This window comes from Tenrec ecaudatus, chromosome 16 (assembly GCF_050624435.1).
Source record: "Tenrec ecaudatus isolate mTenEca1 chromosome 16, mTenEca1.hap1, whole genome shotgun sequence".
Taxonomy (NCBI): domain Eukaryota; kingdom Metazoa; phylum Chordata; class Mammalia; order Afrosoricida; family Tenrecidae; genus Tenrec; species Tenrec ecaudatus.
In genome coordinates, this window is record NC_134545.1 from 52,378,353 (window position 1) to 52,403,538 (window position 25,186).

At 41.7% G+C, this 25,186-nt stretch overlaps 2 protein-coding genes across 3 annotated transcripts in view; both read right to left on the reverse strand.

The window, feature by feature from the left end:
* The window catches only part of SUPV3L1 (Suv3 like RNA helicase), a 34,157-nt gene extending 30,251 nt beyond the window's left edge, over positions 1-3,906 (reverse strand). The window contains exon 1 of one of the 2 annotated variants that reach the window (XM_075534011.1): positions 3,871-3,906. Coding sequence is in view for 1 of the 2 variants with exons in the window: in XM_075534010.1 (XP_075390125.1) it covers positions 3,400-3,661 (262 nt within the window). In the remaining variant the exon portion in view is untranslated. Of the gene's footprint in view, positions 1-3,399; positions 3,700-3,870 lie in introns of those variants that run through there. The other variant, XM_075534010.1, reaches the window with a different exon arrangement.
* A 1,680-nt stretch (positions 3,907-5,586) lies between these two features.
* VPS26A (VPS26 retromer complex component A) overlaps positions 5,587-25,186 on the reverse strand; it is a 39,094-nt gene continuing 19,494 nt past the window's right edge. Inside the window, exons 5-9 of the mRNA XM_075534631.1 lie at positions 20,145-20,309; positions 16,549-16,655; positions 15,093-15,161; positions 12,659-12,801; positions 5,587-10,720 (exon numbers count right to left, since the gene is read on the reverse strand). Coding sequence (XP_075390746.1) covers positions 10,607-10,720; positions 12,659-12,801; positions 15,093-15,161; positions 16,549-16,655; positions 20,145-20,309 — 598 coding nt within the window. The 3' untranslated portion in view covers positions 5,587-10,606. The remainder of the gene's footprint in view (positions 10,721-12,658; positions 12,802-15,092; positions 15,162-16,548; positions 16,656-20,144; positions 20,310-25,186) is intronic.

Sequence of the window (25,186 nt, forward strand, 5' to 3'; positions counted from 1 at the left end):
AAAATCCAAAGACACACGGAAATACTTCGTTTAATGGACTATTAAACCACCCCCACACCAGTCTCCACAATTCTGAAACCCAAAGAACTAAATGGTGCTTGGCTAGCCCTGCCAACTGCTCTGAAAGGATTACAGTAGAAACAAAGTCCTGGGCAGAGTGAGAGAAAACGTGGAACAGAATTCAAACTCCTATGTGACCAGGCCTCCTGGTCAGACAGAGACTGGTGGGACCCCAAGGCTCTGGCCCTGCGTCCCCTTTCAGGTCTAGGACAGAGGACACCTGCGTGTCAGAGAAGTGTGGTACACTGATGGGGCAGCAAAGGATGTGCTGAATCAGAATGTGTATGAAATGTTCAATGTAAAACTCTATTTCCTCTATAACTGTCCCCTCATTTGCAATACAGTTAAAAAGGCCTACAGCCACAGATTAAGCAATTACAAACCTAATGACCGTCACTGAGAGGAAACTGGCTGGATCACGGAAAACAGCACACAAGGAGGCTGGAGAAATACCCAGGCCAGATCAGGAAGCAGCTTATAGGTCATAATAAGGAATAGGGATGCTTTTTAACTAAGGACAGTATGTGTGTATGTGTGGTGTGTGTGTGTGGTGTGGTGTGTGGGGGGGGGGGCGAGGATGAGACTCTTTTTTGCAAAAGAGTAACATGATTATATCTTTTTAAAGGACATTCCGACTACAGCTGCACAATGGGCAGGACAGATCAAAGGTTTACAAGCAGACAAGTAGGGCTACGGTAGCAGTCCAGTCAAAAGCTCTAAGTGTATCACTGAAGCTGGGCTGGCTGCAATGAGAGGGCTGGCAGCGCTGTGGGTTTGGCACTGGGCTGCTAACTGTGAGGCTGGTGGGGACTCAAACCCACTAGCCACTCTGCAGGGGAGAGATGAAGCCGTCTGCTCCCATAAAGATTCCGTTTCAAAAACTCTATACAAGGTCGCTAACTGAGTTCAATGAACTATGCAACACAACCAGTCAGATATGCCCATCAGATGTTCTGGTTGTTAGATGGATGGAAGGAAGGAAGGGTGGGAAAAACCCAAACCACCAGTTTTGGCCTCAAGCATCCAGTGCCTTTTATAGGAGTACTGGAGAAGGCACCGGCTTTGGGGAAGGGGAAGGGTACAGTTGTCGTGGATATGCTGAAGTGAGGCGCAGGTGAGAAATCCAAGCAGAGATAGATACGTGATAGGTAGCTAGATATATATCGGTCCAGTCTACAGACAAACACCAAAGAGGAATTAACAGCTAGTATGTGAATATTAACTACTTCAGGGGAGACAATGAGTCTCTACATCCCCCAACCAAGGGACTGACGGCAAGGTGCAACAGGACAGGGCTTTGAAGTACGTCCACGTTTCTGGAAAGGAGCAGGCGAAAGAAACTGACAACCATCAGCTTCTTGTCCTGATCTCAATGGAGAGATAGATCACCTTAACCACGTGGCTACAACGAATCACAGAACTTTATTAACCTCTACAGCCTCTCCTTACAATGTGGAAAAGATTATATGGTAAATTTACTATCTGAACCAAAGCTATCTAAGGGCGATGAAAATTTTCCCAGCGCACAATGGCCAATGAGTTACCCGGGGATTCTCCCGAAAACAAAGCTGGTGCTGGCAATCTGCGAGCTTCATCCAGGGGGCATCCAGGACTAAAGTCCCCAGATGTGAAGACTGACTACAACAGCAGTCATTTTTAGGTAAACTGGAATCACAACACAAAAGAAAGATTTACCTGTCTTTGAATACAATACATAAAGCAAACCAGTTCACACAAATCACTATACACCTTAAAATAATAACACAATTACATTATTCAAATAATAGAGTTTCTATCTCCCAGTAAAAGTGAGAAGCCTTCCTCAACCCTGTTTGGAAGAGTAAGTCAAAGAGTTAACATATACTGTAAATCCCATCACATTTTTTATTGAAAGTCCTGTACTGAAAATAAGATTTGATCCATAGCATGTTGTAGTCTATTCTAAAATGGCCACACAGGTTCCACTGGTTCTTGTCAAGATGAACTGCCTGGAGATTGTATGAGGACAGCTATAACATTTCTATTTGGTCCAAAGGAATTCTCTCATCTCCCTCATCAACCAGAAAGTAAGTAAAGAGATACAGCAATACAGTCAAAAACTGCACAGGTCTTCTTGAAAACAATGGCAAGTCTCTCTGTCAGAGCTACCCAAGGTTAGTGTAGGACACAAAACCCACTACCCCATGTTGTTATCTTTTTCCTTTCTTCCTGGGGCTCGCATGATCGGAATACCTGCAACCTCTTGGGGGACACCCTGATCGTGTTCTGCTTTGTGTCATGAGGGGGAGCGATGAAGCCGCTTGCTCTCAAAAAGTTTTACAAAACCTTGGAAATCCTATATCGGATCACTATCCGTTGGAATGTACTCATTGACAGTGGTCTGGACCATCTATTACAATTAGTTATCAGTATGTCTTCCCTTTTCACAAAACTCTTAAATTCCTTGAGGGAAGGAGATCTGGACCTGAGTTTGTTTTTCCCTTGATAACCTTGAGAGCCTAGCATGGTTTAGGCGGTGTCAGCACTCAGTTACGGAGACAGAATCCTGAAAGAAGTCCTCCTCTGGCTTTACACGCAGACTCAAACTGCTCGCGCTGTTTTCTCTGTCTGTCTCTCTCTCTCTCTGTCTCTCTGTCTCTCTCTCTCTCTCTCTCTCTCTCTCTCTCTCTCTCTCTCTCTCTCTCTCTCTCTCTCTCTCTCTCTCTCTCTCTCTCTCTCTCTCTCTCTCTCTCTCTCTCTCTCTCTCTCTCTCTCTCTCTCTCTCTCTCTCTCTCTCTCTCTCTCTCTCTCTCTCTCTCTCTCTCTCTCTCTCTCTCTCTCTCTCTCTCTGTCTTTCTCTCTCTCTCACACACACACACACACACTTTTAAGGTAGCAGAGACAGAACAGAATGAAAATGACTCAACTACGTTAGTCATTCCAACACAAAAAGGTTTAACACACCGAGAGAAGAAAATTAAAAGAGAAATGTCACCTCCTAGGTAGGATCCCATCCACAGCCAGCAAGTCGATTCCGACTCACGGAGACCCTACAGGGGGTTTCCAGGCTGTGCATCTTTACAAGCGCGCAGTCTCAACTTTCTCCCACGGAGGCTGTTGGTGGGTTTGAACCAGCCTTTCTGATAGCACTCCAATGTCCACCCGACGGCGCTACCAAGGGTCCTTTGGGGAGTAAACCAGACACCGACCCTCCAAGGCTGGGATGACCGACACTAACCAGCCAGTGCCAAGCTCCCGGGGACCTGGGACCAGAGGACTGGGGGGTCGAGGGGCGTGCAGCTTTCTCGCACCCCGTGCCTGCAGACCCCACCCTCCACCATTGCGCCGCCCCACACTCACTCTTGTCTAGAGGCCGGGTAAGCTCGGCCCCGACGTCGCCTTCGGCGCTGGGGCCCTGAGGCTTCACGGTCAGCGGCACAAACAAGGACGTGTTGGGGGCTTTGGAGCCCCCGGAGGCAGAGGAGGCGGCGGCCACGCGCCCCAGAGCCCCAGGAAAGGGCCCAACGGGTGCGCGGAGGGCAGAACAGAAAGCTGCCCGGTGACCAGCCTGGCGCCCCGCGGGGAGCCGAGCCCACAACAGGGCACACCGGGGTAAGGACATGGAAGCCGCCGGCCGAGAGCAAGGAGCAGCGCCGGGACACGGCGCCGGGCAGTGACGCGCTCCACCAGCGCCCGCTGTGCGGAAAGACCCAAGGCGGCCCGATAGCTGCCCGAAAAGACGCCTCCTCGCTCACAAAAGGAATGCTGCATGGTTGGTCGGAAAGGAAAGGGAAGTCCTGCGAGTCAAAGCTATCCGAGATAGATTCTTACTGTGCCGTAGGCGAGCGGGCCCGCTTTCTCGAGAGAAGATCAGCAGGCATCTTCGGGGACGGCACAACTGAGAACCGGGACCTGCGCGCTGCGTCACGTGACGCAGACTGCCTGCCCCCAGAAGCACGTGGACGGTACGGGGAAGCGTCCTAGCGGAGCTGGTGTGGCGCCGCCGTCTTTGGGGGACACTGACTTTACGTACAAAAAGGGAAATTTCCTCAGAGATTCCTTGGATTTTTGTGGGGAAAAGATGAGGGTCTCGAAGACCCGAGGAGCCGTCACGCTCTGTCCTGTGTAGTCTCTGAGTGGAGTTGATAGATCCAGGGACTTCGGGGGGTTGGGGGGGAAGGGGCTGTCTTTTTATTTCCCACTAGCGAAAAGTAGGAAAACCTAACTTGTACCCCGCACGAAGATTGCCAACGAATGTGGATGCACAAGATTTTAGATCGGCAACATGCATGGCAGCTGTATAGTACTTAGATTTTAGTGTGAGCAGTTTGTCTCTTAGTAATAGCTAATGTGCCACAGCCGCATGGCAACAACTGTGTGTTCTGTAGTCTCGCCAAAGTTTAGCTTCATTTGCATTGATTAGGTGTTGTGCCCTCTTATGAGGTTGCAAGATGTTCAATTCAAAACATGCCGTTCATTTTTCAGACTTTTCACCCATTGTACTTAAAATACTAAACTCCTTGCAACTTGAATGGACACTATGTAATACTGTGTATGAGATAACATTCCAGTAACAATTTGCTACATAACTTATTATTCACAGAATACTTTTAAAGTTCAGGAATACAAGTTAACAATCTCTTGCCCTTAAAGAACTTCTGATACTTTTGGTGATAAAAACAGTTAGCATTAGACACCAGTGTTGTGTGCTCCAGAATAAACTCCAACTCATGGCGATCCTATAGAGAACTTAAGCCTCAGAAACCCTCTGTAGTGTTGCTATGAATTGTGAGGATGATCCAGGACAGGCCATGCTATGTTGTTGTACCCAAGGGTCTTTAGGGGTTGGAGTGATTTGATGGCACCTAACAAGGAGTTGGAATCCACGCCACAGAAATGGGTTTGGGTTTCTTAATTTTCTCTTGAATCTTTGTTTTGTTTTTCTCCTGGGAGTAGTTTCTAAAGCACATGCTAACAGCTGAGCACTGAAGCCCAAGGCACCATCAGGGCTCCTTACATTAAACAGCACAAATACCCACTCAAATTGGCCAGTAGGTGGTTAGAGAAATGAGCAGTTTCAGAGCAGAGGAGCAGCTAGTGGGTATTAACTGCTGACCTCGCCAGTAACAGTCCAACCCTTATTCCACAGTGCCTACAGGACTCCAAAGTTGGTAAGGGTATATTGAAACCTTACAAATTGGTCATTGTCTTTGAGCAAAAGATAAGAAAGTGTCAATGATGAACTTGGACAGATCTAAGACAAGAAAGCCAACTATAGTAACTGTTGTAGCAGGAAATGGTGGATTAGTGTAAATTAGGGTGTGTATGTGGAAAAGATGGGAATAGTGAAATTTTACAAAGGAACCCTAGAAAAAATTTTAATGCCCAACCACCACTTAAGAATATTAGATGGAGCTCTATAGGGTAAAGTAACTTGCCCTGGTGTTAGTAAAGTATGATACAAATCTAAGACCTCCTGGCTTCAAATTGTTCTTTCCACCACAAAATGCACGCATTCGCATAAATCATCCAGAGGGGGTGCTAATATATACTTCAGGGTGTTTATTCATAAGTATATAGACATACTAAGATTAGATGTACATATATAAAATCATCATAAACAACAGCTTTTAGGCTCAAACCAACAGTTGTTACTAGTCTTTTAATCATTGTATTGGGGGCTCATACAGCTCATCACAATCCATACATGCATGCATGTGTCAAGCACATTTGTACATTTGTTGCCATTTTCAAAACATTTTTTCTACTTGAACGCTTGGTATCAGCTCATTTTTCCCTCCCTCCCCCACACTCCCTCAGAACTCTTGATAATTTATAAATTATTTTTTCATGTCTTACACTGACTGAAGTCTCCCTTCACCCACTTTTCTGTTGTCTGTCCCCCTGGAAGGAGGTTATATGTAGATCAAAGTGATCAGTTCTCCCTTTCTCCTCCCACCTCCCCTTTCCCCTCCTGGTATCACTACTCTCATTATTGATCCTGAGGGGTTTATCTATCCTGAATTCCCTGTTTCCAGTTATCTCTACCCGTGTATATGCTCTGGTCTAGCCAGATTTGTAAGTTAGAAATGGAGTCACAGTGGAGGGAAGCATTAAAGAACTAGATAAAAGTTTGTTTCATCAGTGTTCTACTGTACCCTGACTGGCTCATCTCTTCCTTGTGATCCTCTGTAAGGGATGTCCAATTGTCTACAGATGGGCTTTGGGTCTCCACTCTGCACTCCCTATTATTCACATTGATATGATTGTTTGGGGTTGTTGATGCCTGATACCTAATCCCACTGACACTTCATGATCACAGAGACTAGTATGCTTCTTCCATATGGACTTTACTTCTCAGCTAGATGGCTGCTTGTTTATCTTCAAGCCTTTAAGACCCCAGACAATATCTTTTGATAGCCAGCCACCATCAGCTTTCTTCACCACATTTGCTTATGCACCCAGTTTGTCTTCAGTTATCTTGTCAGGAAGGTAAGCATCACGGAATGCCAGGTTATTAGAACAAAGTGTTCTTGTGTTGAGGGAGTACTGGAGTAGAGGCCCAATGTTGGGCTGCTACCTTGATACTTAATAAACATATATGTACATGCCTATGTTTAGACCTCTATAAATGCCCTTTGCCTCCTAGTTCTTTCCTCTATTTCCTTTTACTTTCCTCATGTCCCACTATCATGCTCAGCCTTCATTTTGGGTTTCAGTAATTCCTCTGTTACATTGCCCTTGATCAAGCCCTACCAGGCAACCTACGCCCTCCTCACCATCAATTTTTGATCACTTGTTGCCTGTCCCTGGGTTTAACACCCACTTCCTTTCCCCCTCTTCCCTGTCCCCCCCAAAATCATCAGTCCCCATTTTCTCCTCTGGATTGTTTATTCCGCCTATCTTATCTAGACATAGAGACACATAAACACTAAAACAAGGCAGAGCAAAACAAAAGAAAAAAAGCCAAACAATGACATCAAAATAAAAGTTCCAGGTCTGTTTGTTGACCTTTAGGAGTGTTTTCCCAGCAAGTCTGCTGGGGTGCCACACCCTGGCCCCAAAGTCTATTTTTGGTATTCCCCAGGGACATAATTGCTTTGCTCCCCTTGCTGCTCTGTTACATGTCCCTTTACATTTCACCCTGATGTGGTGGGGTCAGATCGGGCACAATCCCCACACTCTGCCTCGTGTTGTCCCTCATAGTAATATGGGTCCGTAAAGGATGTCTTGTCTCGTGCTGGGGCCGTCTCTGGAGAGTCCTGTCTGCGCATTGGCTGCTCTGAGTAGGAATATCATCCTCAGAGCTGGGTGGGCCAAGAGGTGTTCCACTCTCTCATCTCTTCATTAGCTCCTGTGTGCTCTGATCAGACACACCCCTCTCCCTGAGCTGTAGCTTCAATGTCCTCTGAAGTGAATTCTGGGGGGAGATGGGGGTGTCCACATAGATGGAATTGGGGCTGACCCCGCATGTTACTAGTCTTATGAACACAGTTCAAACCTGTTATAGTTTTTCAGGGGGAAGAAATTGCACTAAACTATTTTAATACCTTCTTTGTACCTCTTTGAAGCTGTATACCAAAATGCCAGACTCACTGCCATCTACTTGATTCAAACTCATTGCACCCCTATAGGACACGGTGGAAGGCCTGTGTTTCTGAGAAGGTAACTCTTCCGGGAGTGGCAAGACCCATCTTTCTCCCATGGAGTGGCTGATTTCAAACCACTGCCCATGCAGATAGCAGCCCAAAGAACAGCTCTATGCCCCGAGGGTTCCTTTGGAAGGAACGAGTAGTATAAGTTTTATGAGACTACACACACATATATATTTTCCTCTTTATGCATATATACTTCTATAAACATGGAATGGAAAAGTTCAACATAAAAATTTTGCTTTTACGGAAGTTTCCATTCCTTTTAGGTGGTGCTTCAAACTGCAGGTAAAAGATAAGGCTGCCTACTCCCACAGAGGTTTACAACCTTGGAAACCCTGCACAGGGTCGCTATGAGTCAGAATCGATGGTGCTGTTGGATAAGTGTTGGACTGCTAACTATAAAGTCAACAGTTCAAACCTGCCAGCCACCAGGTGGAGAAAGATGTGGGCGGCTGCCTGCTCTGTAGAGATTTAAGACATCCTGTGTACAGTGCGGAGTCAGAATTGACTCAATGGCCAGTGGGTTTATTTTTTAGGGTATCAAGGTCTATGGACCAGTACTAATGGAAACAGCAAAAATCTGCTACAGAGACCCCTACAAGTGTGAAAGATCAAAGATGTCAAAGTCAGGAGCCAGGGGGGCTTGCCCCAAACTATGGTGTTTTCATTACTCTTGTCTGAAAAATGGGTAAAGAGTAAGGAAGACTGGAGAATGGATGCATCTGAATCATGGCATTAGCAAAGAATACTTATTGTCTGCCAGAAGAATAAACAAATCAGCCTTGACGTGCTGACAGAATGTTCTTCAGAAGCGAGGATGGCGAAATGTCCTTTCACATGCTTTAGTCATGTCAGGAGAGACCAGTCCCTGGCAAAAGGCATGGAGCTTGCTAATGTAGAGGGCAGGAAAAAGAGACAGACACAGTGGCTGCAGCAGTGAGCTCAGTTAGGATAGCCCACGACCGGGTTGGGTTTCGTTCTGTTGCACATCGGGTCACTGAGTCTTGTGAGTCTGCATCAATGCAAGAGCACCTAACATGGCACCAAAAAACCCGGTGGTGCTGTAGTTAAGCACTCTACTGCAGTTCAAACCCACCACCTGAACCTTTGGAGAAAGACGAGGTTGTATGTTCTCATACAGATTTATAGTCTCAGAAACCCTAAGAACCAATTCTTCTCTCTCCTATGTGGTCGCTATGAGTCAGAATTGACCAGGTAGCAGTGGGTCTGGGTTATTAGCATTACATAACCATTTAAAATTAAAACAGTAATATAAAAACTTATCATCACAAATTATGCTTCCTAAGCTACTGAAATCCTATTTTCAACAATAAATCTGACAATGAGAACAGATTTGAGAATAGAGCTATTCTTTTTTAATCATTCAAAATGCAAGCTCCTTATGTTTCAAAGTCTTTATTATACACATCATGGCTGCACAATTTGAGGCTGGTTAAAGACAACTGATTTTCCAAATTGCTTTGAATATTTTTAGGTTACTACATGCAAGTGGCCATGAAAATATTTGGCATTTTTTAAACTTCAAAACTAAACAGGCACTTACATGAAGGAAAGTATTACCCTTCACAGATAATCCAGATTTAAAATCAAGCTCCAGCACATGGAACTTCTCCTCCGACAGAGCAGCCGGTTCCCGATCACTCTGTCAAAGGCCCATAGTGGTCAACAGGGTTACAGAAACGCAACGGGTGATTTCGCTTCCTCGGAGAGTACGGCTAACTGACAAGACTTGCGCTGAAGTGTATAAAAAAGGGTTGGTACAAAAACTGTAAGTGAAGTAGTTTCCACACAGCAGGCTTCGTGTTGGTGCCTACACCCTCTACTTAGTGTTTCAGACCCCATGCCTAGCAACAGGTGAGTGCAGCCTTTCTCCCCTTTGGGACACACTGAACAAATTACTTTAAGGATTTTTTGTGAATGTGGTTTCAATCTGAACTTTAATTCGCCAAAGCTCCAGTGTGGCCAAGGACAGTGCCCAGATCTGGATAACTACTGCTTCCCTGGTCCTCCCTTCACAAAGTCCTCCTGGGAAATAAGGTGAATACACTTTTGAGGTCAAGAAAATAATATCCACCTATCTGGCAAAAAGACTGCTTACAGTTAAGAAATGTGTATTTATAGAAAAATTATAGTTTTAACAAATTCTAATATGCCAACACAAGGCCAGTTCCACATGGCAGAAAACATACAGGGGTACTGCTAGAATAGCAGATGATTACTTAATATACTTTCCCTGCTCTGAAAGGTGACCATAATGACATGCTACACCATCCTGTGAAAACAATCCACTCATAGCAAGACTTTAAAACTTCAAAAAGGACACAAATCAGGAAGCCATGAAAGAGCAGACTCAGAAGCATCTACAGTGAAACACTCCAGAGGCATTTCTTGAATTTAACTCATATATATGTAGTTTGAAAAAAATTATATACCATTTGCATCTCTGCTGGGTATAAGGGCCACTTAGGTTTTCTCATTTTATTTGAACACAAATATTTAAATCTTTGCATGTAGAGAATTAACATGACAAGGGAGAAAAAAAAAGATATTCACTGTTATGCAGAAAGTAAAGCTACAAATACCAGCCTATTGACAGGAAAATCCTTAATATGTATGTGTATGCATATCTGAGTGCTTATCATCGAATCAAAGTATACAATAAAAAATGGCAGCTTAAGAAAGTTTCAGTGTTTAAAAGAAAGCGCTTACTTTTAAGTATATACATGGAGAACATTAGTTGTACCCTAAAATAAATGCAGCACTGTAAGATAAAGGAAGACGATTACAAGTGAAGTTTTGGCCTTTTTTCCCCTACACACTGCAACCCACATCTTTAACGGCTTAACTTGATCTCAACAGTTTTGGGAGGATCTTGTGATCCTCTAGTCAGTTCACATTTCAGGCTGTTCAGCAGACGCCTGTGATTCTGGAGACTCAAATCGCTGGTGGAAGTTTGTTCTCTGTTTCCTCAGCTTTTCAGGAGCTTTTCTCCATAAAATGATCTCCTAGTAAAAGAAACACAAAATACCCACAAATTAATGTGTCACCTCCGTGACAGACAATGCCACCTGAATATCGACCACAACATTAACTCTTCTTCACTCAAAGTTCCCCAAACAAATGAGCTTTCTTCCAGTTCACATCTTGGGTGGCCTTTTGCCTCCTCTGCCCCCTGACCAGCAGCACACCACCACCACCACCAATTCAACCTGACAGAAGATCCTAGCTCTTGCTGATTTAAAGCATTTCTAAAATGAAACTTTGGTTTATGTTCCATTGCCCTCATTCGAGGGCACTGAATAGTCCTGGTCACTTCAGCCTTAGATACTAAAAGAGCTTCCAGATGATGGATGGCTCTGCCTTCCATGACCAAGGCTCCTTTCTTCCGATCACTACCAGATTGTTGTCTGGAGCTGCCATGGAGCCAGCCCCCAGCTCAGCCCCATGCACAGTGCAACACGATGCTTCCCAGACTTGCACAACCCCGTGAGCAGCTGCACCTTGGACCATCGAGATCCATAGGGTTTGCAGGGGTTGATTTTCAGAATTGGATCACCAGGCCTTGCTTTCTAGTCCATCTTAGCATGGACGCTCCACTGAAACCTACTCAGCTTCACAGTAACAGAAAAGCCTCCGCTGAAGGCGCCTTGTTCAGGAATCAAACCCAAATCCAATAGCAGGGAAGGTGAGAAGTTGATCACTACCACATTAGTCTTACTAAAACAGTGCTTGGATTGTTGATGAGTGAATAGTTCATCAATAGTTCTCAGTGCCTCCAGGATAAATTTCCAACCAGGCCTTCCACATCCTTTATCCAATTATCTCCCTCCTTTCCATGGCTACGCCTCCCACCTCCACCGACCAAAGTGAGTTGCCCTCTGCCTCGAATGCACTTCAGATAAATCTGTCTGACCCCTTTCCCCACACTCTGCGAACCTCTATGTTCTGCTTCTCCAATATTAAGCAAGCCACCCTGAGATTTCTATTAATAATCTGCTTCAAAAATCATGACTAGTAATATTTTAAATCAGTAACACATAAACTCACAAACTTTTGGGGCTATGGGAAGCAGTATACTTTCCAATAGTGCTACCGTTTGTAGTGATTTTTAAATGGTACCTTTAATGCAATTTTATCTGAAATTATGAATACCTAAATTTATTTATTCAGCATTATGACAAGATTGCTAGAGTAAGTGTTATCTCTTCTAAATGACTGTCACAATTCATTGTTTAAGTTTTCTGTTAATTTACATATAATTGTTATTGTTTCTCCCATCTGAAATGTGAGAACCTTAAGGACAAATCATGTTTACAAAAAATAGTTTTATAAGCCCCTAATAAAACGTTTAAAAAAACAAAAAATAGTTTTGTCTTTTTTTTTTTAGTTCGAACACAAAGATTTGACTTTCAAATATTTGTTAATCTAATTCAAAACACATATCTATTCAGTCTTCATTCAAAATTTACCAAAAGTTTTTCACTGATGTTCATATGAAAACTCGGTTTGTAACTACTTTAAGGAGTCTTGGAATTGAGTCCTCGCACGGACATTTCGAAAACTGCAAATCATAAACTCCAATAAGGAAACCATGGTACTATGTACCCTTTAGAAGTTCACTAGGGACAAATTAAAGAGCAACACGTCGGGAAAACGAATCAGAGTGATGGTAGACTTCTGGAGAATTTTAATCCATTCTTGGTTCTTTGCTGTCTGTATTATTTAAAAGGGTGGGGCAGGTACTACTTTTATTTCAAAAGAAAAAACTAACAGTCTAGTCACAGTATTGCTCACCTGGGATTCCTGCAGGGTGTGTAAGAGCTCTGCTGACCTCCTCATCAGACCCTTATCTATTTACAGCTCAATCCAAAGGTTAGAAAGGAGTCCTTTCTAGGTATTTTTAACTTTCACAGAACAAAACATTGGCATGGGAAGTGCCATACCTGCTGCTTAAAGTACCTTCTGTCTTCCTCATCCACCAGGACCAGATTCAAAAAGTACCTTACTGAAAATTTTTTGTTCACATCTCTCATTGTTGGAGTTGGGTCATACCCCGCTAAAAATAGTCTTATGGGGATTGATTCACCTGGAAAAAAATTTTCATCTCATTAAATGACAGTTACACCATGCCTAGGACGAAGCATTATAGAAAAGGCACCTATACGTCAGGTGTCTCACATGTTAAAATGCAGAATAGCACAAACTTTCAAAAGCAGTGTTTATCCCAACCTTGGCTCGATCACATTTGGGGCTGGTCACTGTTGAGGGTGGAGGCTGTCCTGCAGCATTGTAGGGTGTTTAGCAGCACCCTGGCCTTTTCCCACTAGATACCAGTACCATATCCCAGGCATGACAACCAAAAACGTCTCCAGACATTGCCAAATAGTCCAGGGGGCGCAAAACTAACCCTGGGTGAGAAATTACTGCTCTAGAGCCAGACTGTCTTGCCTTTAAACACAATAACTTACTGGCTATGCGACTTTGGCCAAGTCACTCAAGATTCTTGCTTCAAGTTCCTTCTGAGTTAACTAAGGATAACACTAACCTACCTCATAGGGAAGTCTTAGACAACAAAGTTAATATATATGTCATCTATTTAGAATAGTTTCCAGCAGGTATGTGCTATTTGCATGCAGTTTTGCTATCTTCTGCCTTCTCAGTTTATCCTAATTTCTAGTCATGTGTAAATTTTTTGAATACTTATTACTAATTAGTCCAAAGCCACAAATATGGACAGAAAGACAACTTTCCTTCCTAGCCAATATGCTGATTGTTGCATATTCTTGTGAAACAAGTATAATACTTTGACCATAGAGTAAAAATAGAAGAGCCATTCCTTTATGTTAAACTTTGTGACTGCTAGGGTTTGATAAGGCTGGGCTTCTCAGTACAAGGATAAATATGGAAAAGGGGGGGGGGGGGACTAGCCACGGGCCAGAAAGCCAGAAACACCTGACTTCCAACCCCAGCTCTGCAATCAATAGCTTGGTCACTTTTGGTAATTGTTTTGTATTTAACCTCTTTAGAGCTCTTTTTGCCATCTGTGAAATATACATACCATCAAAAAGGTGCCCTGGTGGCGTAGTAGATAATGCCATTGGCTGCAAACCACAAAGTCAGCAGCTTGAAGAAAGATAAGGGAGAGAAGCTTTCTGTTTCCACATAGAGTTAGTCTCAAAACCCACAAGAACAGAGTTTTCCTGTCCTGAAGGGTCGCTACAAGTCAGAATCAACTTGATGGCAGTGGGCTTAGTTTTCACTCAGAACGTAGGAGGGAGCTTCAGAGCACAAAGCACACACAGCCTCACCTCTAACGGTGGTTGAGACTAACACTGCCCCTCCAGCTCACGGCCACCCTCCACGAGCGCGGGACTGCTCCAAGGGTTTCTAAGCTATGAGAGCAGATCAACAGGTCTTTTCTCCTGCAGACCCACGCACGAAGTGGGGTGGAAATGACCCCCTTTCGTTTGCAGCCAAGCACTTAACTGCTGCACCACCAGTCTCTTAATCTCATTGACAATAAATGTAGCTACTTTCTGAAATAATTTTTGCATATATTAAGAATCACATTAAGAGTTGTGTAATCATCACTACAATCAATTCCACACATTTTCATTTTTCTCGTACTTGTTTTTAGCTCCTTTTTTCCCCCCCCTCCCCTGCCATGTTCCTAGGTATTAACATCTAGTTAATATTGCTGATGAAAATTCAAAGGTATAACTTTTAAAATGCTAATTACTGGCTTCAGTGTCTTAGACACAGAAGGTGATCTAGTAATGGGCCTGCTTATTTTGTTAGGGGCACTCAGGGCTCCCAAAATTCCATAACAATCAATCTGGCATCTTCATAGTCCTGGTGGAATTATGGGCTAAACACTGGGCTAAACATTAACCACAAGGTCAGTGATTCAAATCCATTAGCTGCTCCATGGGAGAAATCTGTTCACATAAAGACTTACATTCTCAAAAACCCACAGCAGCAGCCCTATCTAGCTGCTGTAAATCAGAATTGACTAGATGGCTGTGGATTTGGATTGGTGTGATTTGACACTACATCTTATACTCAGAATCAGACAAAAAGATTTATAGAGTGAAATAGTTAAAACAAAAGACAATCAAATGTTACAAATCCAGAAGTAAATTGATAATATAGAAAACATCTCTTTGGAAGTCTAAATTAAGACTTCATTCAGACTAGGAAGTACTATTAGTACTATACAAAGTATCTATACAAAGACAATCTTCAGAACCATCATTGTAAAAGTAGTTTGAGGCAATTATAAATACTTTCACACTGAATGCTTTCAAATTAAACTGTTTCATACACTGCTGTCTGCACCACGCACACCACCAAAGAAGCAACTGAAAAATGTGTTACCTTTCACTGGTGCACCATCCATTATTTCGTATTTGGCGATTGTTTCTGTTTCTGTTGTGGTACTGGGTCCTAGTGCAATAATATAAATCACATTCATTTAAATATTCCAATAACATCATTTCCAGCCTTATACCTATTCCGATTTCCTATTCGGTACTATGTAATTTATTATCCCATTTTATGACAATGTCGATCATTTTTTCCCATTTTTAAAATTATGCCTAACATGCTCATCGTTGAATGTTTTCTTCCCAAAGAGACAGTACAAAAATCCATCGAGTACCTTCAATTATTTCTGCTATTTGCTACAGTATAGGAGCTAGCAACACACACCAGAACTAACCACTGCCCTGCTCGCTCTCTCAGCAACTATCTTTCTCCTCCCTCCCCAGAGCTGGTTAACTTGACCTAGGCAAGATGTCACACTGAATGTGCACACACACACCATTACTAGTGTCGATCGTTGATTTCAGCTTGTATAGTTCTTTAAAATGTTAAATTTGGGGAATAAGCGTTTTTAAAAAATCATTTTATAGAGGGTTCAGGGATTGAGCTTTTACAAAACTATCTGAACCTACACATTTACAGGAAGGAAAATACACTCAAATATACAGTACTGACCCCAATGTAATAAAATATGCAATAGGCAAAGATAACTTATATTTATTATTTATAGTTATGATTATATTATTTACAGTTTATTATCGTTATTTATATTATTTACATTTATGATTATTTACATTTCTGTAATAAAACTTTTATAATCAGAAATTAAAATTTAGGTAAACAATTACTTTTTCAACAAAATATGAGAACCTAAAATTTGGTCTTAATGTCTTAATATCACTTAGTCTTTTAATAGCTGGTGAAATAAGCTAAAATCTGCCATATCCCTGCCCTAAAATTTCAAGACTGGCCAGCCCCTACCATTGTGAGCCAATTCCTTGGCATGAGTCATATACACACAGACAACATGCATAAGTTACACATAAACACACATATGCACACATACATATAACTTCTAGTGGTTCTGTTTTTCTAGCCAATGCTGACTTACAGATTCTGGCATGGAAAAATTGTTCCCTATAAATACTTAATTTTAGGTTATGAGAATTTCAGCTCAATAAAACAAAGAAAGAAAACAAATGCTTTATCATGGGAAGAGAGGAACTGAAGCCAAAGAGTTCAGAATAATAATACCAAAATTATCTCCATTGCCAAGAATTTCAATAAATGTTTTTAAAAATTTCAACTTACTAAAAAAAAGGATGGATAAACAAACTGTGGTACATCCATACAATGGAATACTATTCAGCATGAAAATGAAGTAAGCTAAAAAGCCATGGAAAAACAAGGGGAACCTTAAACACATATTGCTTAGTGAAATGGCTATATAATGTATTACTCCAACTACATATCATTTGGGAAATTTAATTCAAATACTCTTTCAACTTACCAATTCCTGTGATCTCTTTTTTGATCAGTTGTAACTCCATATGTTGGATTTTTATTCTTACTAATAAGAAGTAAATTTTTCCAACAATCACATCCTTTAAATGATACCTTTAAGGAAAGAATATACCTCACTTACTAAATATACGTTTTCAAAACAAACCAAGAGTGAAATATATCCTTCTGAAAATATTAGACATCTTTAGGGTAATAACTATTAAGAATGTCATTGGACTATCTACATTGTTTAATGTGCCTTCTTTCTTAAAGAACCCATCCATTCCCTATGCTAAGGAAGATAGACTTTTACCTGATCACTAACAAACCTCAAAGAGAGAGATTCAGCCTAATTTGTTGGTCTTACTTAGAAATCAACTATGTTCTCAGAGAACGTCAACAATTAACTAAGATAGGAACTTAAGAGTTTTATGCTGGAATATTTATTAGGTATATAAAGATACTGTTCAACATTAACAACTCTACACAAGAACTCATTATCCCCAATAATAATATCCATTATTCTAAGTGCCAGAACGCTGCAGCTCACAAACTACCTGGCCACAGTGAAATATTGGTAAGGATGTATCTCACGATAGCTTGAGTAGATTGTTGTAACCAGCAATCTTTCACAGGTACCCTGAAATGATGTGATAGTCAACCAGTTGTTGTTTGCTAGGTGCAGTAACGTTGGTTCCAACGTATCAGCAGCCTATGTTCAAGAGAATGAAACACTGCCCTCTCCTGCCATTCTCCCAATTGTTAAGTCTGAGATTGTTGTAGCCACTGCATCAATCAGTCTTGTCCAAGGTCTCTTTTTCCCTGTCTTTCCACTTGACCAAGCATGATGTCCTTTTCCAAGGACTGGTCTCCCATGACAACATGTACAAAGTACGTGAGACCGAGTCTCACCATGCTTCTAAGGAGCATTTTGGTTGTACCTCTTCCAAGACAGATTTGTTTGTTCTTTGGGACCCTATGGTACTTGCAATATTTTTCGTCAACACTATAATTCAACTACATCAATTCTTCAGTCTTCCTTATTCAACTTTCATATGCATATTAAGCATTTGAAAATGCATGACTTGGGAGAGGCATAGCTTATTCCTCAAAGTGATATCCTTGTTCTTCAACACTCTAAGCAAGTCTTGTGCGGCAGATTTACCCAAAACAATGTGTCTTTTGATTTCCTGACTGTTGCTTCCATGAGCACTGACTGAGGGTCCATGAAAGATGAAGTCCTTCACAACTTCAATCTTTTCTCCATTTATCATGATGTTACCTACGGATCCAGCTGTGAGAATCTGGCACTCTTCCCCATACTGAATGCCGAGACTTTCTAAAATCCCGAGAGGAGATTTTGCTTTCTCCCGAGGTCAGATCTCAAAACAATACTCCAAAGGTTAAATAATGCCATATGTCAGTCTGAAGAGTGAGTCCAGCTGACAAGTTTTAAGTCCCAAACTATCTGGTCAATTTGAGCAGCAATATGGTTTAAGATTCTGAAGGCACATCTATCACATTTTTATTGATACAAATCTGGGAGTGACAGTTAACATGTTAGATAATGGCCAGGACAAACAACAGGGACTAATTAAATAAATTGTGATTTTCCTAAATGGAAAGATATCAACAATAAAATCATGTATTGGAAGAATGTGGCAAAAGGATTACACAGATTTGTAATGCTAAAGAAAAAGTGAAAAAAATCTATCAATTAAAAGAGATGTATGAATCAATCAAATGAAATGTGAACCCTTTTCAGATACCACTTTGAACAAACCATGTGGGGGGAAAAAAGACATGTATGAGACAATAGGAGAAACGTGGATATTTGATGATTTAATGAGTTGTTCATATATAGATATATTAATGGTAGTGTGGTTCTATTAAAAATGACACATATTCTTAAATTATATGATGTCTGGGGCCTGAATATAGACAGAAAAAATCCCACTATTGTGGGATACAGTAAGATTTCTCCCCAGGTTGTCTACCCATTTATATGCCAATCCTAAGAGGCTGCTTGCTACACATGGTAAATGACTGCATACTTGGAGGTCATCACAAGCCACTTAGAGGTTATTCTCCCTGGGGGTTATCAGTCATCTAGAGTAATCATCCTGTGATAAGGATAGTAGATTGTTTCCCTGAAGGAGAGGCCAGGGAGGTCAAGCCAACTCAAGGACAACCAAGGTTAGGCTGCCATCTTGAGTCTAGGGTCCGCCCATATTGTCACATGTGTACCCCTAGTCCCTCCCCTTCCTATTAAGTGTACACCCCTAGCTCATCCCCTTCCTGTCATGCATATGTCTATTATACAGCCCCTTCCTGTGACATGTGGTTACCTGTAATCATGCCCCTAAGTATATATAGGCCTTGGTCAGAAATAAAAAGAGATCCTCTCTCCTCCCCTCCCAGTCTTCCCACTCTCTGCAGGGACCTGACTGCTGAGGTCATGGTCATCCAGGAGATAAGCATGCTCCCGTAAGGTTTGACTCCTTTATTTTACAGTCTCTCCTATCTTCCATGATTTTACTATGATCTCTATATATTAAAACTGTACAATTGCTCCTATGGACCCCATGGAAGTTAGAGGCTGGTCTACTCTAACACACCATGTACTGATATTTCCCGAAGTTGGGAAGCTTTGGCATATGTTTTAAATTTTCTAATAATAAAGTTTTAAAAGCATTAATTCATTGTCTTTTCTTGTATGAGTCAATTTCTACAAAAAGACAACATATAGAAACATGTCATACCCTACAGGAAAGATACACAAGATGCAATTATCTTGTGGCATCAAATCAATTCTGACTTATATTGACTCAACAGGACAGAGAAAACTGCCTCACAAAGGTTTTCCTGGGCTGGAATCTTTAATGGAGCTGATTGCCAGGTCTTACCTTCTGGAAAGCAGCTAATGGGCACAAGCCCCTGACCTTTCAGTTAGCAGCTGAGCATCTAACCACTATGCCACCAGGCTCCTCAACAAACCATTAATAGCGATTAAATGGTGAGATTGAATATGTTATTTTTATTTCCTAACTTATTCTGGTGCCCTGGTAGCATAGGGGCTACACATTGGGCTGGTAACCACAAGGTAAGCTGTTCAAAACAACCAACATCTCCCCCAGGAGGAAGACAAGGCCTTCTGCTCCCATAAAGAGTTACAGTCTCAGAAACCCAGATCGGCAGTTCTACTCTGTCCTCCAGGGTTACTACGAGTCTGCAGCAGCTTGATGGAAGTGAGTGAGAAGACATTTCTGCATCCTCAAAGTTTATTAATAACAATAAAGTATTATATAGTCTGAAAAAGATGCTCTTAGTTTGTTCTTATAAAGTATTACCAACACTATGGGACTGGCTTGCTTGTGAGATGGTGAGACCCCCTGGAAAAAGCAGCCAAATCGATACTCACTAGGACAAGAGTAAGAAAGACACCCTGCTAAAAGCCAGAACAAGTCAATGACTCTGTTTGGTTTGTTTACACCAACTGCTTGTCAATTCTATCCTTACTTTCATCTGTTTTCAAGGGACTGGAAAGCTGATTTCTTCATTTTCATAAAAGATTTAAATTATCCACTTGCAAAAGATACTTACTTTGACTTATTATACTCAAATTCTATATGTAGACAATCTTCAATGCCAACTTCCATCTTAATAGAGTTGTTAACATCAGGATAGGTGGCAAGCTGGTGAACAATGAGATCATACTCTTTTACCAAGTCTGTCAGCCGTCTTACTATTGTCACCTTAAGAAAATACCTGCAAAGTTAATGAAGAAGATAGTTAATTCGTGTATTATAAATGTCAATGTTTTAGCTGAGCAGACGCTAACTGCAGAGGTTTCCCTTTCCTGCGGAAACCCCGCCAGAATCAACTTATAGTGTCATTTACTTTATGAAGGCGGTATAATTTAAAAAGAAAAACTGACAGTGAAAGAAAATACAAAGTTCAATTTCAAGAATTGTGTAGATAACTTTTCGGAAGAATTTGGCAAGCTCTCAAGCAAACTTGAGGGAATCCTTTATTAACCACATACTAAATGAGATTCCTAAAACTAAACACTGGTAAACTAATGAATTTAGAGGACTATTCACTTGACACCACAAATGAAAAACACTTGCGGGACAATTCGGACAAGGGAATTCAACTGAAAGATAAAAGTCTTGCTACAAAACATAGGAAGCTTTATTACACAAAAATCAAAGTGTGAAGCTACTGTTTCTCAATGCATCCTCCATTTATGTCTACACACTACCAAAGGCAGTGTTTCATCGATGACTTTCATCTATTCACAGAGCCTGAAAAGCTGATCTCTTCATTTTCCTAGAAGATGTAAGTTAGCCTCGCTCTAACCTTTCTATGAAGAATTCTGTGCTCTTCAATTTACCTTATCAAGAACGCAGCTTTAGCATCCTCAAGAAACTCAAGCTATGGTCCTTTTAAAGGGTCTTTGAGTTTGAGAACAAAAAGAATTCGGAAGAGACAAATCAATGCTGCAGAGTGGATGGGTGAAGGTTTTCCCCTTAGATTCTCCTAGCGCAGCCCTTGCTGCCCGCAACGAAAAAGCAAGTGTGTTGTGGTGGCAGGAAATAATTAGTGCCACTTTCCTGGCCTCGGTTCTCAACAATCTAATTTTCAATTTTCTTAAAATTTCTTCATGAGACTCCCATGATCATTCTTTGTCCTTTGAGAAAGGCTGTCAAGATTACCCCTTTGGAGTCCTAAAACCACCCACCATAACCTCTGAGCTGACCTCCCTGCCTTGAAATGACCTGGGTTTGCGATTCCCTTGGAAACCACTGCTTGCTTTTAAATCTTTTTACACAGTTTATTAATGCAATATGTTATTTTCCCTCAAAAGCTATAAAGACCATTTAACCTTATTTTGTTGTTTTTTCATATAGTAAGCATTGCTCTTTCCCTAACCCAGTGGTTCTCAACCTGTGGGTCCCGACCTCTTTGGGGGGGGGGTCGCCTAAGACTATTGGAAAACACATAAATATTTCACAATATATAATTACATATTATTCTGTGATTAATTACTATGCCTAAGTTTAATCATGTTCAATTTGTAGCAATGAAAATATATCCTGCATTTCAGATATTTACATTACCATTCATAACAGTACCAAAATTACAGTTATGAAGTAGCAACAAAAATTTTATGGTTGGAGGTCACCACAACATGAGGAACTGCATTAAAAGGTCGTGGCATTAGGTAGGTTGAGAACCACTGCCCTAACCCCTTATCAAGGTAAGAAAAAAAAAAAGATGCACTAACCAAAGCCACTGAATAAGAATGTAACAAAGCTCTAGGAAAATAATTATGTATCTAAAGTAGTACACATGGAAACCAGTTTTAATTGGACCTTCTCTGAATGAGACCAAGACAAGTGTATTATTGAGAGAACTTGTCTGCAACCATCCACTGATCCCAGAGGCATATGTAAACAGTGTTGTTTGGGATGAATTCAATGTGTGTATGAACTGGGACTAGTACTATACTTTTTGTCTTACCCTCATACATCAAATACATCACACGGGGGACCCAGTTGTGGATACTTTCTAGCTATAGCTAAAGCAAGACTGGCTCTCAGGGTTTGAAGGCTTAGGGCCATCACCGCAGAGGACACAGGGACATGCTCTACATACGTGCCAATGTGATGCGTAGTGTTCCGGGTCTCACAACTATTGGTCTCAACTCACCCACAACAAAAGGAAAAAGACCAAAGCCTCAATGATTATAGTGCACGTAAATCTAGCCCCAATCCAATAATACTTCATTCTTCTAACATGGCTCCGCTGCATGCTCGCCTTCATGAAGAGATCCCTGAAGATAAGGGTGCTACAGCAGAGTGGTAAAGACAGCAGATGGTGCCAGGCTATCAAATGGAATAGTCCGGGGTCTGTAAAGGCTTGTATTTAAACAAACAACCATCTAAGTAAGGCATAAACTAAGCCCACACAGAGGAAGCACGCCAGGCTGTGTGAACCACAAATGACAATAACAAAATCCAATTATGATGAAGGGAAAAGTATCAGAGCTTAAACTGTGAACACCCACTTTGTAAAAGGCTACGGAAGACAATGGGATCCCAAATCCCTCTGCAGAGTGTCTGTCAGATTAAGCTTCTAATCACAAGCAAGGGCCTTGCACAGCTCTCCTATCAGACAGATTATTGTACTGTAAACTTGATTCTGGTGCAGTGAACAATGGTATGATACTTGGTCTCGTGACCTTCCCTGAATTTTCTCTAGGCTCAAATGGTTCTCCACTTGCTCCATGACAGATATTTCTTCTCTGACTTTTTAAATCTTGTTGGTGGTCTTTTCTTTCTTACTCCTTATTTTTATCTTTATATTATTTGTTTCATTTTGGGTTTTTGATATTATTGTTTTTGTTGGGTTTCCCAGTTTGTGAAGCACAGGAGTGCTTCTAGAGACAATGAACGATGCACTGGTTTATTGGGAAGAGGTGGGGATCAATCAATGAATGTAGGAAGCAGGAAGGAGCACTAGAACTGATTGTGATGATGTATATACAATTATTTTTCAATCATTTTATTAGGGGCTCATACAACTCTTATCACAATCCATACATTCATTGATTGTGCAAAGCACACTTGTACATTCATTGCCCTCATTCTCAAAACATTTGCTCCACACTTAAGCCCCTGGCATCAGCTCCTTATTTTTTACCCTCCCTCCCCTATACAATTCTTTTTAAAAGTGATTTAATAATGGAAGTGTATGAGATATGAATATTGTTATCAGGAAAAGAACTAAAAAGAAAGAAGGATCCAAACTTGACCTATGGTTACCATGGAAATTTTTGCTATTAATGGTCGAGGAACAATTTATAGAGGGATATCAATAATGGCTGTACAACACAAAGAGTATAATCTACGGCACTGAATAATACATGTAGAAGTTGTTAGAGAATGTTTTGTTGTGTGTGTTTTAGTGGGAGAAGAGATTCAGCCAGTGGTGCCCAACTAAGACTACCACCATCTGATCAAGGCCACAACAGATGGATCCTGAAAGAAAAGAAGGGAAATGTGCAACTGGACTGAAATTCTTAAAAAGTCTGTATTTACTGGGCTAACTAGGTATAAAGGTCTCCTTCAGACGAACACCTGAAAACAAAATTATTTCACCTTAAACCTGTATTATCCCTTGAGGTCCCTTTTAGCTAAATAACAGATTGGTTCATAAGCTAAGAAATGTTGTTGTTAGGTACTGTGAAGTCGGTTCCGACTCACAGCGACCCTATGTACAACTACACTGCAGTACCACCTACAAATAATGAGCTGCATTCAACATCATCTTCATATGGCCAAAAGGTCAACAACTATCCTGAAGCACAGGTAAGAAGGTAAGAAAACAGGGAAACTAGAATGTCGGAAAGGACATAACTAGAATGTAATGAGTAGGAATGATGACACATTGAGAAAAATGTCACTGTATCACTGAATAATTTGCATAGAAATTGTTAAATGGGAATTTGCTAGGTAAAATTTTACCTGAAACGCACTATTAATTTTAAGTAAAAGAAAATTACTAAATAATCTCATTTCATTAAAAAATAAATCTTGGTCTGGGAGGCTGGCCCCAGCACCATAAATTAAGTGGATTCCTGCCCCTCCCCCGAAAAGAATTTGTTCCAAAGGACGACATTGACTCTGCAGCTCCGGGAGATGGACATATCTGATCAGAGCACACGGGAGCAGATGAAGGGGCAGGAGGAGAGAGTGGAGCACAGCCTGGCCCACCAGGCCGTGATGATGATGTTCCTGAGTAGAGCAGACAGTCCACAGAGAGAACAACATGGCTGGCCCTACAATGAGACATGATGCCCCTCAGTGACTAAGGGCGATACAGGGGACAGCACCGGAGACACAGTGTGGGAATTGCACCTGACCTGATCCCACCACACCGATGCAAATCACTGGGGGAGTGCAGCGGAACAACAAGGGAATGGAGTGGCAAGGTCCCCAGGGAATGCTGAAAGTGGACTTTGGGGCCAGGGCGTGGTGCCCCAACAGACTGGACTGGAAAACGCTCCTAAGGGCCAGCAAACGATCCCTGAACTAACTATAAGCTTTTCTCTTGTGAACTGTTTTGTTCTGTTCTTTGTCAGTGGTTTGTTTTTGTTGTTTTGTTGTCTGGTTATATACCGTTGCTTTGTTTTCCTCTGTCTTGTTTTCGTGCGTGTTAGTGTCTCCACAGGTCTGTCTGAATAGGACAGGCTGGATGAACTATCTGGAGGAAAAACAACGGGACCGACAGTTCCGGGGGGACTTGTGGTGGGGGGGTAGGGGGGGTAAGGAAGTGGTGTTAACAAACCCAGGGACAAGGGAAAAACATGGGACCCCAAATGGTAGAGAAGGGGGAGTGGCAGGCATGGTGGGAAATGATCAAGGGTAAGGTTGCTTAGAGAAGAGGTATACTCTAGCCCAGGTGGCGATGAAGCATGGTAGAAGGGCAGGAGGAAAGCCAAGGGAGATGGAGGAAAGAGCTAGGAGCCAAAGGGCATTCATGGAGGTCTAGACAAAGACATGTACATGCAAATATATATAGGAGGATGGGGAAATAGATCTATGTGTCTATATTTATAGGTCAAGTATTAAGGTGGC